The 15,062-nt window shown below is 36.7% G+C and overlaps 1 protein-coding gene across 6 annotated transcripts in view; it reads right to left on the minus strand.

Annotated features, from left to right (window-relative positions):
* DOCK4 (dedicator of cytokinesis 4) overlaps nt 1–15,062 on the minus strand; it is a 237,762-nt gene that overhangs the window by 103,470 nt on the left and 119,230 nt on the right. For all 6 annotated transcript variants that reach the window (XM_065048727.1, XM_065048725.1, XM_065048726.1 and 3 more), the window contains one exon: nt 4,054–4,179. In XM_065048727.1, coding sequence (XP_064904799.1) covers nt 4,054–4,179 — 126 coding nt within the window. The remainder of the gene's footprint in view (nt 1–4,053; nt 4,180–15,062) is intronic.

A 15,062-nucleotide genomic window follows, 5' to 3' on the forward strand; every position in this document is an offset into this window, starting at 1 on the left:
AAATGACAGAATATTGAGAAACAAAACATGACTTTTATTGTTTGACAAATAAGTCAGAAAGTATGAAAATTCCATTACAGAAATTAATCCTGCAGCTTCATATGGACTATTTAGCTATGTTATTAGTGAAATTATAGCACAGGATTAGAAGATGACCAAAAAAATCAAAGTGAAGGATTACAAGCCAAGAACTTTCCAGTCAGGGCTGACTAGCTCAGTTATAGATACCAGCATTATAGACCCTCTAAGTTCACATACAAGGAAAACAATGGTCAATGTAATATCATTGTACTGACTCACCAATCCTTTAATGTCTTCTAATATCATAAGAGTTTCATAATTCCAATGTACAGGAAGAAATACAAAGTCTGATCTTAACTCACAGCAAGTGGTGGTCGTAAATGCCACCAGTTGAGATTATAAGATGAAAAGGGTTGTCTATATCTAATTGATATCCAGCTATGAAAATCTGGTGAGGTGTCAGCCAACAGGTAGGTTGTTCACATGCTGCAGTACACTTTATGGACTACGATGTTTGGGGGTGAGCTGCTGTCCTCTCTAAGATACAGAGACTTCCAAAATCGTATCTATAGCTGTTTTAAATAAGAATTATCTTTTATATTCCAGACATGCTGCATAGAGTAAGTTTGTAGGTAAAGTTCCAGGAAGTAACGGTTGGACCTAACTGAACTGCTTAGTAAAAAAAGATTCCTACAGAAAGGCATGAGGTTACTCTATGTGCTAACGTCTCACGCTGAATGGATTCTGGCTTTGACGGTACCAAGTAGCCAAGACAACTACTACCAGTAATAGACTTAGTGCTATTAAGAACAATATAGCTTAAATAAAGAGAACCCGATGCAGTTCTGGTCTGATAAGAACAAGAAAGGCAGATGTGCAACAACATGGATGCTTACCATATGATAGATGAGAGTCTGTTTACAACTGGCAGCCCTAGTGGGGAGCTACAGCTCCTCCAGTAAGTCCTCATTTAGACAAACAGCTGTGCTAGAGTTTATTCCAATTCTTAAAACACCAGACAAAACACACTAAATGATAAGGTTTCTTTGTGGAATTAGATATCTTCCACAAAAATGCGGAGAAATAGGTAGATACATATGTGCCAGAACACATGAGCATACGCAGCACTAAAGTCATGCACTGATACAGATGCTCTAAGTTAAATTTGGAAAAGGACTCCATAAGAGTGCACTCAAAACCAGAAAAAAACTGGTAAAAGTATGTATAGAAAAATACAGAAGGCTTTTCACATCCCATCACCTATTATGTACATTAATCTAACTTAAAGTACTGCTTAAGTAGTATATTTGTAAATATTACATGCTAAATTTTGTACACTACGTAATGATGTGGTTGTTTGTCCTTTCAGGAAATGAACAGAAAAATGCAGGGTGTAAGCAGAGTTGCCCTTCTATGTTACACAAAGCTTTCTGAGAGTACAGTGGCTTGTATATCCGCAGACTGCCGCACTGGGATGCTGGAAAGGAGCTTACGAGTGGTTGCAGAGAGTCTGCCCTTAAATCCCAGTTAAATCTAGAAAATGCATGTTGATTAGACTCACAAGGTGACACTTTCACTGCCTTTCCTTCTACTGTCAGCTAGAATAAAGTGAGTTACTTATTTCACAGCCTTTTTGAATAATACGTGCTTTTTTATTTTCTAGCCATCTACTTCATTTCCTAGAACACTTGGAGTTCTTCATTAAAAAATTCCACAGGTCCTGGAAAGAGCATTCTGTGGCTTCACCCTGTCAGGCTTCAGTGACATAAAAAGTATTGCTCTATAAAAACATGCACGATTATTGTCAACAACATTTTGGTTTGGCATGTATGCTGATCCTAGTTACTTTTAACAGCAAAACCTCAGAACAGAAAAGGACTGATATAACGAAAAATGGAGGTCAAAGCGAGTTTAAATACACCAGAATAGGAGAGGGACTTAAAATATGGCATTTATAGAAGAGACACTGTAGTTTAGCAGCATGAAGTATTTCTTATTGAATAATTCAAGAGAATCTGGTTCAGAACCCTAACCTAAGTGCTAATTAGCCACAGCAACACGCTTACATTCAACAAAAATATAAAATGTCTAATTAATGGCCATTTCCAGTGGCAAAAGATGAAGTTCTATAATTTATCTCTGAAAAAAGACTCTAGAAGAGAAATAAAATGAAATGGGAGCTTTAAAAGAAAAAAGTATTTCAAAGGCTAGGTTCCTGCGGGCATCTCAGTGCCTGGGGCATACTGCTCTGCTTAGCCTTTGGAACTCATCATTGCAAGAGTGGGATGGTTATTTCTCTAGAGGAGAAATCTCTGCTATGACAGTAAACACAGAATAAAAGTTGGACATTTTCTGAGGTATGTATACATTTGGACTGAGAAAGCAGCACACCAGAATCCATATATTATCTTTAAAAAATAAAAAGGGACAAACTGAGCCTGTGCAATTCTTTGAAACTCAGTTGAAAAGCTCCTCCAGCAGCTGATTACACAGTACTATTCTATAACATCTTTTTTACCGTTTATCACATCACGTTATTTCACAACTGGAAAGCAAGTGGATACAAGAGCTATTTATAGAACTTAAAAAAACTGATAACACAGAGCAGAAGGTCACTAAGTCACAGATAAATGAAAAAAGCTTTCTTAATATCAGTTAGTGTGCTGAGTAAAACTGCTTCCACTGTTATCAACCATATTATCTATAATACACCACTCATTTGATCCAAGTTACAAATCCAACAGTAACATAATAAATAAACCCTAGATTTCCATTGAATGCTTCCACTGAACATACATAGATAATCTACCTTTAAATTAAATGGTACCCAACTCATGCGTTTTATTTTTCTAAATCTTGCAGTGACAACAGCAGAGTATTTTCACCATAATACTAAAACTGTTTTATTAATTTATGTTCTTTGCATGTTTTAAGTGATTAATAGTACTAATCAAGAATGTAGAAGGGCAGATGTTTAATTGGCAGTAAGAATACAAGAGTGAATTCTCAGTTGTCAAGTTTCAGGCAGAAGTTCAAGAGAAATACATGCCCATAGCTAAAGCTGAGTCTCATTACTGAGTTTTAAATGCCTATTTAAGAACTCCTTGATCAGTGAAGTATTGAGGCTTATTTATTCTTGCCTCGGAACCTTGGTTTACATCTGATTTAGGTACACAGGAACGCAAAGACAGATCTTTATAAGAAGGTAGTCTCTGTTAAAAATCTGCAAGTCATAAGGATGATTTGCATCTGAGAGAGTTGAGGCATTGTGCGTGGACTCAGCTGAAACCAAGATATGAGCTCAGTCCTGCAACATTTCTCAGCAACAACACACCACTATCATGCCAAACTAGTCTGCCTGCAAGTATCCCTTAAAGAGACATTTGCCTTATAACTTCAAGCATCCCATTAGACTTTTTAAAAATTTCATTTCAGGAACAGAACTATAGCTATTGCTGAGATGACCTTTCTGTATTTGTTTCTCCCCGTGCACACTGACACAAACTTTCTACCTTCATTAGGATCTGTATCTGCATAATTTGTCATACAGTATAAGAAAAATAAAGCCCCTTACATCCCTATTATTACCCATTTCCAGTATTTGAGACACAAGCCTTGTGAAACCAGAAGCTGTACAGAGTCAGTGAAATTCTGTGAATCCTTATTTAGAAAGCTACCAGCTCCTAAATCCATAATTTTCTGCTGGCTACCCCTTTCTCTGCATAGAGCTCAACAGTCTTGTGTTCAGTCATCTTCCCTTCTATAAAATGGGCTTCCATCTCTCAAAAAAAGGCTGCTATGGCTTTATGCCCTTTTGACACTGATATAGTAACCGTACAATGTGTAATGCAATGGGGCCACTGGGACACAGTTTCCTTCTATCTGGAAAAAAAAACCCTAACATAAAAGTCTCTGGAAAAGTTTAAGAAGTTTTAGAATACAGTATTTATTTGGAAAGCAGCTAAAAACTAAGTAATTTCTCATTAGTTCTTTCTTCTGCTGCTTATTGGGAGATTTTTATTTTAAACTTACCAGGCATTATGATATTGGAAAAACCTAGTTTCCTCGTTATGGATACTCCATGGGTAAACATGGATGTATATTCTCTCCTAATTTGTTCTATGTCTCCATGAAGTAACTGAAGAGAAACTGCCAAACCTGAGAACGAAGAGAAAAACAAGAAAAAAATAAGCCATTCAAACAGATTCCTCACATTCAAACAGTAGTCCTCACTACTTCTTAAAAACTGTATACACTTGAAAGTATATATGCATTCCTGAGAACTCAGAAAATTCAGAGGAAGTTTAATAATATTGAACCATCTATTGAGGAAGGTACCAACATCCAGAAATCAATAAGGACTTGAAAACAACTACCCATGAAAAACCATTAGCAAATTATTACTGATGTGCAGCTGAACTACGATGACATGTTGGACCAAAATTATCTCAATAGAGATGGATTCAGGCCTTAATTGGGAAAAAAAATAGAAAAATGTTAATTTAGAGAAACATCAATCAGTAAAATTTTCTACCAGTTCAATTTTTCACTCACTTCAACACGATTTGGTTCGTGTTAATTGGTTTGCAAGAAAATAAGCAAAACAATGGTTCCTATCTATGGTAGAAACATGCACATCTCATTATAATGTAACACTTAACAAAGTTATACAATTTATTAATCCAAAATCTGAAGAAACACACACTAATAAACCAACATAGCATAATCAATATTTTTAACTTCGGCACAGTAATTTCCATAATGACTAAAATTTCAATTTTTTTCAATATTCATCAGATTTAATTAATCATGCTCTTTCCTATGTTTGATAGAAGACATGCAAAATGGGAGGGTGGCAATATAATAATTTTCCAATATTTATGTCTCTAGAACCAAGGAAGAATAACTTCATCTACTATATCTGCAGTATACAAATAAATTGCAAACAGTATACTTCATTACAGCTGACATTAAAAAAAACAACGGGCATGCCTTTTGGTTATATCATATATAATCACAGAGGCAAGTGTCAAGATGATGCGGCTTGTAAAGATTAATCTTCCCTGACCTTCAACATTACTACAGCTTATCACATGTCAACATACAGATCAAGGAGAAGATAAGAGCAAACTCTTCATACGCACTGAACAGCTGGAGATAAATAGACAACTCAGAAGAGTCACAATTAACTTCAGATTAAGCTTAAGTAAATACCATGTACACACAAACTGAACAAGGTCATCAGTCCTTTGGGCTTTGGAAGAAATTTCCCCTACAACCATGTTACTATTTAAGTGAATAAATTTACTTGAAGTTTGACGGTTCTTAAATCAGAGCTTGAAAAATCTGTACTAAGTGCTGCCAGTTCAGGCGACTGCACTAAAGAGATCAGAGACCTAATTAGCATGACAACTTCTATCTTTCTTCTCTTACCTACACTTACATTTCATTGTTTTGGCAACTCCAGAGAATGTGATACTCTGACCAGACTTCCATTCTCTTACGAAAAACAGCTCACCTACACATCTCCAACTGATTACATAAACCAATCTCGCAAGGAAAAGCATTCAGTGAAGTCTATTCTGATTTTAAGGATTGTATTTATGCCACGGATATCAATTACTTTGGTAATGGGAATTTGTTCTGTGGTTACCCAGTTAACAACCTTTAGGAAGTAGTGATAATTGTTACTGGTGTAGATGAGAAAAAAGGTAAAAAATCATACAGGTAAAATTCAGAGTGTTAGAGCAGGTGAAAACTTTTTCATTCCTGGATGGGAAAAGTTAGGCTGGGCATAGTTCACCTAAAAATATATTTAGCCCACCTCCAACCCTTTTTCTTCAATATTTTAAGAAACTGTTATACAGACATATGTATGGACACCTAAAAAAACAGATCACATCAACCACAACAGTGTTAATCAGATATTGTAAACTGCCTGGTGTTGAGTAAAGTTATTGTGTTTTCCAAACAATAAGTTGAAGACCTCAGATCAAATCAGTACTACAGTTTCGTTTGAGCACAAATTTCACAGATTTCCTTGAAGAATTTTGTTTAGCTCAAAAATGAGATAAATGTAAAAAAATCTCATTAATAGCAAAATAGTTTTAAAGTGAGAAATGAGTTGCCTGCCAAGGATTTGAAGCACTTGGTCATACAAGGCAAGAAAGGTATTAGAGCTCTCTTTTTCCCAGCATTCTTTGCTAGAAAAAGAAGCGTTATCCCTTTGTATCCAAAAGCATCAAGAAACTCTGTCAGTCAACACACTTGAAACATGGTTTAGTCATTTTACTTATAGTACTTATAGTACTTAAAAATGCTAAAAGGTTAAACAGTCTAGTACAAGATAAAAGAGCAACACTAAATCAGAATGGAAACAGAGCAAAGATGTCCAGGGAAGGCCATCTGAAGACCCTCCAAAACCCAAGGTTTCAGGTTAACAATCTTGCCACTGAAGATCCAGCTTCCAAATAACAAGGGAATTGCCAAGAAGTAAAGCAGAAGATCTTATAAATCTGGTAAAAATGCTGAAGTTAGGAGCGCAATGACTTTATAAAATCGATGAAAAGAAGGTGATCCCAAATTAAGTTTGACTGCTCTCTCAAAGCTCCACTACTTTTGCAATTACTGTTACTGAGGTGTGATACCCGAGTTACAAGATAGGCTGCTTGAATTCCCACTCATGTGTTACATTCAGGACCATGTGATGAGCAAAAGGAACACACTGTATATGAAAAGCCAGGAACTTATTTTTAGTCCTAATGAAAGTTGTAACAGTGTAATCAAAGACTTAGGCCATTTACAATGCTATTAACACACTCCAAACAAAATACTGTTAAAATGACATATATACACACACAATCTTTCTAGTACCTACCACTTGCTCACTCTTTCACTGACCTCCTGGGGTCTTAAGGTCAATGGTTTCAACCCGGGAAGGTGGTGGGGGGTGAGCAAGTTCTCAGCATCCCAAGTCCTTTGCCATGAGGAGCGATGTTGCCAGTTTCTTCCTCCGCTAAGCTCCCCCTGGAGTAATTTCTATGTTTGTCAATGTGCTGAACACTTTGTTATTTCTTCATTGGTCTGCAAGTCTGCATTACATCTTAATCCATCATATATAATGTGTTTTATATTTGCCACGTGTCTGTTCTTTGTTTCCCCTAAACTGGTTTTATTTTGTTCTCAAGGTTACACTACGTAATGACCAGTAACTGGCCACTGGTGAGCTGTTCATAGGTCTGGTGATTCCAGTATCATCCCAAGGCAGTACTTTGAACATCTCAGTTATGGTCATATCTTTACTCTTCTATGTTCCATTTTAGTCTAGGGTTATATATACCGAACTCTACACAGACTTACTACATGTTGTAACTACCTATCAAATACAAAACATATATACCAAAGCGTGTTACAACTCACAATTGTATGAAGCTAAGCAGGAGCTAAAATGAAGTAGATATAATTTATTATTTTGTCATTAGATATATGATTTTATAAGTCAGAACAAATCTCCAGGCAGGATAAGACAAGTCCACCCAGCCAAAGCCAGATAGGTAGAGGACTGTGTTGTCAGCTAAATACAAAGCCTGTGGCCAGTTACAAGCCACAGCAATCCCATATTTATGGGTCTATAAAAATACAATATACTTGCCAAAGAAACTAGGCATTCATCGTGACTGAGGAATCACACATTTCAAATAAAAGTCATGGGTTACTTGAAAAAGATGGAACATTTTACAAAGGACTAAAGTTTGTATCCTTATAAATCAAGTTACATGACTATTGACAAGAGCTAACATCACAGAGCAATTCAGATTTTCAGGAGGTTGCATATTCAGTTGAACAGGGACTTCCTCAGACACACTGCAAAACAAAGTGGAATGAAGAAGCAGCGACTAGTTGAGAGACATCACCTTCCTCACCAAAACATAACCAGAATTTTGTATACCATAATGGCCAGAAAGCCACTGAACTCAATTTACAAGTGATTAAAGCTATCTTTATGGAGAAGAAAGTAAGGGGCGGAGACAAAATGTTACTGGTCCAATTGTAGAAAATAAGGTTTAATCGCCAGACAGTGAAGAGACAGGGTTCAAGGTGGAACAGGCTTCCAAAGACTTTGGTCAGCAGCCAGTCTGGGAGCGATGGAGAAGACACTCAAAGAAAAGCAATGCAAACAAAAGAATGCAGATGTTCTTTTTGTATAAGTAGATAAAAAGGTAATTAATTCACATTTCTCCTATGGAAACATGAATACCTTTCTCTGTCATAAAACAAATGTCCTTTAATTTAATTCCACTCTGATAATGTATGTCAACATCAGTTCTTTCTCATCTCATTTCATGCACTAGACAATAAAATGATCAGCTTTGGAAAAAAACAAAGCATTCCTGCTGGAACAGCTGTGCACGAACAAAGCAAAGATAACTGCAACATGCCACCATACACCGCATCTGACTGTGGCCGATATGATCATTACACCATCTACAAGATCCAAAACTTCATAACTATAAGTTTTTCATTTCTAGAACATTAGAACAATGAAAATGATTATCCAGTCTCTGAAGGACTGGCACATTTTCTTTAATTAGGTACACAGTGTGGCTTTGTCCCCTCAGAAAACATTACAATTACCTCCCTAGTGGTAATTAAAACCTCTTGTGTTAGCCATTATTCTTTATTTACTCCAGTTTTTAAAGTATTACTACAAAACTCTGCGGTACTGCAAACAGATCTTTTCCTATTTATTTTGCAAGCACACAGAATTTCTCACAATTAAATTCCACCATAGCTCACCGCAGATTATTTTTTAACATTCGGAAGAAAGAGAATACTGAAAAATGACAAGTTGCTGAATCAGCATTTCAGATTATTGTTAGATCGGTCATTTTACCTTTAAACAGATTTTATACTGCATTATTGATTCCTGCATTTAGTTATTACAAAAGGCAACTAACTGTTCATTACACTTACAGAGTGCTTATTTGCATTTGAGCTTCTGCGGGGAGGGGAAAGCATTTACATTTAGCTTCTATCTCTTGGCAGCAGAGAATCCTAGATCATATTGAGAAGAAAATGCCTAGCAGCTGCTCAGGAAGATGACAGGAAAAAGAAAACCCAAAAATATAACTTGGACAGAATACTATTCAGCAATGTTTGTATTTTAAGAACGGTAATAAAATAAGACATCTGTCCAAATAAAGCTGCCTAAGGGTGTTAAAGTGATCTGAAAGCATACAGGTGTTCCCATTTCTGGTAGTATTTTAAGTGGTCAAATTATCACTGCAAAGATAAAACCAGTAGGTTTCCACAATGTTATTGGCAAACAAATGATTTATTGATTTAATGAGATCTAGGGAAAATAATTGTATAAATCTTGTGCAATTTGGCCACAACAAAATCTATGTTTTAAATTCCACAAACTACAGTCTGGAAACAGAGAGGAAAAAAAAGGAGAGGTAGATTCAATCCTCACTGGCCTTGTTAAAGACTTGATTGCTATTACTTTGAATTATCAAAGGAAACTACAAACTCTTTCTCTTCTCCTCAGCTTTAAGTTATGGTTTTTCAGCTCAGTAAAAATGCAAGAAAAACAGCCTTTGCAAAATTTTGACAATTTTCTTGGAGCTCATGAATTAAATGAGCTCTTGTACTTAAGGCTTTTGTCAGAACTGCCCTCAAGTGTGGAATGCTGGTTGGTTGGTTGGTTGTTTTTCTTCACATGGAACATAAACATTTAAATGCAAACGACATTATATATCACAAGAAAACTGGCTTGGAATTTCTTCACAGAGGAGGTGGTAGAGCTTCAAGTATTTCTTGACACAATCACCACATGATGAAGATTAAAGGACCAGAAGGCCAAGTGACTATCCAGTCTAAACTCCTTATACAGCCAACAGAGATATCAGCAATAATTTCTCCAGTTCTTACTTATGCCCACTGATGTCCTTTTTCTATTAACGATACTCACACATCAATACCCATTTATGTGCTACATTGTCACATTGTAAGGCGAATCATCTTGCTCAAAAACTTCTAAAATTAAATTTTTACATACTGATTTATTATGTAGAATATTAGGCACTGCACAAAATACACGATTTTACAATTATAAGCATTTTATTTCGATTCTAGTACAAATTACAGACAAAAGGTTCCAGGGAAACACCTGTTATTTTCTCCTTCTTGAAGTGCAGCTTTGCCATGTAAATAGCTTTCACATAATTGTTAGCTACTGGCACTCCAATTGTGTTTTATTTCAAATGAAGAAACAGTAAATGTTTAACTGGGACCTAAAGAGAGTGTTAAAAAAATCAAAGCCCCACCACCAGAAAAGCCCAGGTAACATTCATAATGAATTTGTAAACATAACGCTTAAAGGAGCTAAGATCATGCATATATATTCTATTATTTATCATTTGAAGGAGTCTTAAGAGTTTTTATTCTTTCGGTAGATAAAGTAAATGAAGTCAACAACAGTACTGAATAGTAATGAGCAGAATGAATTTTTTGAAAAGGCTTATAAAAACCTCACTGCTAAAACATAACCCAACTCTCAGATGGAAATATAAGCCAGCTATTCTCATTATGTAGCCTTAGTTCAGAATTTCTGTGTTTAAATTGGATGCCATTTCAATCATATGCATAATTGAAGTACCGAGACAAACAGCAAGTCATTAGTGCCTACTGGATACAAGATACCCTTGACAGTATGATGACGGCACATTTTTCATTCTTCTCTAGAAACAATTCCTTTAGCAATACCCAAGTGCATAGTATGAATTTACCTTTATTAGAACCCTTATGTCCAGCACAGTCTACAAAACACAGTCTATGTAGGACACTTACAGATAACTAGATCAAAAGTCTACCTTGAACTTGATTTTTGAAACCCCTATGGTAAAGCCAGAACTTTCACAGACAACAATACAAGCTTCAACTGCTGTAAAAATGTACAAAAATACATGTGACTGGTCTGTAAGTCTGCAACCTTTAAGGATTTTTTTATATGTCAAAGTGGTCATTAGGGGCCAGATGATCTTGAACAACAATTTATGTGCAAAGTTCTCTCCATATTTAATCTTTCAGCTTTAGTATTTGTTGATAACAAAAAGGAATGCCTTAATTCATTGTGTACTTAGTGAAGTGCATATGAGCACTATTGTTATTTTGAAAGTATTTCAAATAGCAGCCTTCAGTGACATCTAATTCTTAAACACATCAAAATGGAATACACAATCTCCTTGTCACAAAACGTAACAAAGATTAAAACTGACAGGTTAATGAACTGTCACAGAACTAGAGTAATTAAACAAACGTACTTGCTGTTTAAACGTTAGTGATATGTAGACACAAAATGCATTTGAGACATCACTGACACATCTGTGAACCCTGCTGACAAGAAACACAGAATGGTTGGGGTTGGAAGGGACCTCTGGAGATCCTCTAGTCCAACCCACCTGCTAAAGCAGGTTCACCCAGAGCAGATCACACAGGAATGTGTCCAGGTGGGTTTTGAATGTCTCCAGAGAAGGAGACTCCACAGCCTCTCTGGGCAGCCTGTTCCAGTGCTCTGGCACCCTCAAAGAAGTTTCTCCATTGCATTGCTTCTATAAAATAGGAGATACAAAAGCCAAAACAGGTTTTCCACCTGTTTTTTTTTGTTTGTTTGTTTCTCGCTGTTTGATGGTAACCATAGAGAAAATATATTATCAGAGGGCCAAGAGGCTGTTGAATGCAGGTAAATAGGTCTAAGAAGTCACATAGTGCCCCAAAGCACACACCAGTGTTTCTATCCAAATGCCACCATTGCCACACTTGTCTCAGAACTCGCACCTTGTCAGATGAGCTCGTGTATTGGGTTGGTTTAACTCATCTTTCCCATCAGACTCTCATACAGCCACTGAGCCAGACTGAGATTTAGTATCAACTGACATGTATGCTGGGGAAAAAAACCCACATATAAGGTAACAATAGCTCCCTAAAACCACAGATGCTTGCTTTATGAAATTTGCTTTTGTCTGGTTAAATGAAAATGATAGCAGTGTTATGAAATCTGCCTTCGAATGAGCAACCTCACTGAACTTCAAAAAAATTAGATTCCACTTTGAAGTTGATTCTTCTTTGAACTGGTGTTGGACCACATAACCTTTTGAGGATCCTTCTAACCTAACTTACTATATGATTTGATGAATAAGTTTCCCCCCTAAGATGACAGTTTTTCCCTCCTTATGATGGGATTCTTGCCAAACATCTGTCAACAACATGGCTTTGAATCCCCCATGCTTCAATCAGTGCATCATGCAGTTGCTCATTTATTGACCAGTCTACTTCTGTTTGGATGACCCTCTGCCTGCAGATTTTTGCACAGGTACATGGAAACAAGTCTGAATTTATTACAGGCAGTAAACTATTCATTTGAAAAACCTATTAGTGCATCTTCATCTTTTAAAGAAACAAATTAACAGTTTGTGGCTGACAGACTTAAGACGATCTTTTAAAAATCAAACCACAGCCTGGATTTGTCTTAAAACCAGCCTCCCAATTCAGGTTTTGCCTCTACCATATTTCAAAAAACATGTTCCTGCCAACTACTAGATATAATATAGTAATTTCTTTTTTTCTCTAAATGAGCTAAGCTGCATGCAACAAGATGTTATTTACCCAGATTTTTCAAGAGCTGTATTTTGAACCCCTATGCAATAGCTAAAAAATTAACCCTGCCACCAAAAGGAAGAGATCATGGCCAAGCCAAGAGCAGCAAGAGAAATCCCACCATTTTGAATGTGTTTCCTCTAAAGCTTAAGGCCCACTCATCAATTAAAATTAATGTATAATTAACAGTGTTTCCAGTGGAGCTGCAATGTAGGTTTGGCACTGCTACCACAGAATACACCACGCTGCACTCAGTAAACATGCAATCAGGTTACATCACTCTTGTCTAGTTCATCAGAGCATTCCAAAATAATGGCACAGAAAAGACCCTCCCACTACAGTCACTACTTTTGTGCAATCCACACAGGAGTCCAAAACTTGGATTTGGATCCAGGCTAAAACTAAGCTATCCAGTCTTTCTTCTGAAAGGAGGGCGAAGAAAGACAAAGTTGTAGTGCATTTTTCATTTTTTTAAATATGCTTTTGATAATATAACTCATTGGGGAGACTATTCACATGTAACATGAGATCGAGGTTTAAGTCTCTCCTCTGTAGGATTTACTAAGATGACATGAATACAGATCACACTTAGGAAAATCATGTGCTACCTGGCAGGCTTCAGAGGCACTTTCACTTTCCCTATGGTATAATGAATATTTTCTGATTGTATACGAAGTCGAATAGTTGCTGCAGGGAAGTCTGAGAAGCCAAGCGATTAGCATGCTCATCTGGGACATGTGAGACAGACTGAAAATCCTTTTGCAAATCAGAGTCTGAACCAAGACATTTTCTGTCTTTGAAGAATGTCTCAAACACTGCGGTATGTAATTTCTATGCTGAACCCAGTGAATATTTATATATTCCCTGAAATAGCAGGGCCATGAGAGTCACAGCAATCATCTCCAGCATTTTTTTCAGCCTAGCGCTCAGGAAGCAAAATCTAGCGCACCCGTATCCTGACAGTGCAAGTGTCCTGGGTGCACCCAGCCACCCACCTCCTTCTCACCTTCAAGCAGTGGTGGAGGTGAAAACTACCTGAGCTTTAGGTGCCCACAGAAAGATCTTGTGCCTAAGGAGGTACTCTGAAGATGCTGATGGCTTTGAAGCAGGGATTGCAGTAAGAACCATCACTGCGTAACTTGCTCACAGTCATAAGCGGGCAATTTTTGTGGACAGGAACCCTCTACCTTCAGTGCCAAAAGGACTGCTCCAAACACTAGACATAAAAGACTGTTGCAATTACTAGACATGCTTTACCTCGTTAAGTGCTGTATTAAAAACAACTACGTTTCAACTTTTAAATGCCTAAAGAGCTGAAGGAAAAAAAAAGGTCGTGTCATAGATAGGGATATGAAGTTGCACATGATAAACCCATATTGAAAATCGGAAAAAAAAAAAAAATCCATAACTTTGTATAAGTATATACAATTCTCCGTTTCTTATTTATTTTTGTATATAACTACGTTTAATGACAATCAGATTTGGCCTTGCTCTCTTGCCCCTTGTCCTAAAATGCACATCAAACCATTTTAACAGGTTCACTCATGGCACAGTAATTCTGTAGTCAAATGAAGCAGCTATTATATGATCGATAACAGTTTACAAGGCACTTTGTGCATTAGTGCCTGCTTTATTAAAGAGAAAAGCAGCCCACATCCAATACTATTTGTTTATTGCAAACCGAGAAAGGTCCAGAGTATAGTTTCACAGGCAGATCCAAAGAATAAGATCTTCAACTATGACCCACACTGCAAACCCTACAAGGAGATTTTGGCATTTAGCAGAAGCCCAAGCTTTGACATGAAAGTGATGACTATGGCTAGGTTTCACTATCTAAAATATACTATATGGGGATAAAGTATGATTTTACATGGTTTGAGATAAGCCAGTAAGAGTTTTCTATATCAGTAGTATACATTTCACTAATCTTTGCTCCTGCAGATACAGAAGTAGAAATGTGTTGTTTTCCTTGTAAGACTGATACAACGAGGTGTGATCTCTATGCAAGAATATTCATTTTTCCACAGGTTTTTGCATTTTAAAACAAAGTAACTAGCTTCTAATTCTAAAAAAAAAATAGAAAAAATAAAGCCAGCACCTCTCCAGATATTACTGCAATGTAGTTTGCTTAATAATTAGCTTGAGGGTATCAAACTCATTTTTACCGGGGCCACATCAGCCTCGCGGTTGCCTTCAAAGGGCCAAATGTAATTTTAGGACTGTATAAATGTAACTGCTCCTACAGTCCTAAAATTACATTTGTCCCTTTGAAGGCAACCGCGAGGCTGATGTGGCCCCCAGTGAAAAAGAGTTTAACAACCCTGATGTAGATCTAATAGTAGTTACTCTACAAATACTACAAATTCAACATAAGGAATAACAAT

This window comes from Columba livia, chromosome 1 (genome assembly GCF_036013475.1).
Source record: "Columba livia isolate bColLiv1 breed racing homer chromosome 1, bColLiv1.pat.W.v2, whole genome shotgun sequence".
NCBI classification, from domain to species: domain Eukaryota; kingdom Metazoa; phylum Chordata; class Aves; order Columbiformes; family Columbidae; genus Columba; species Columba livia.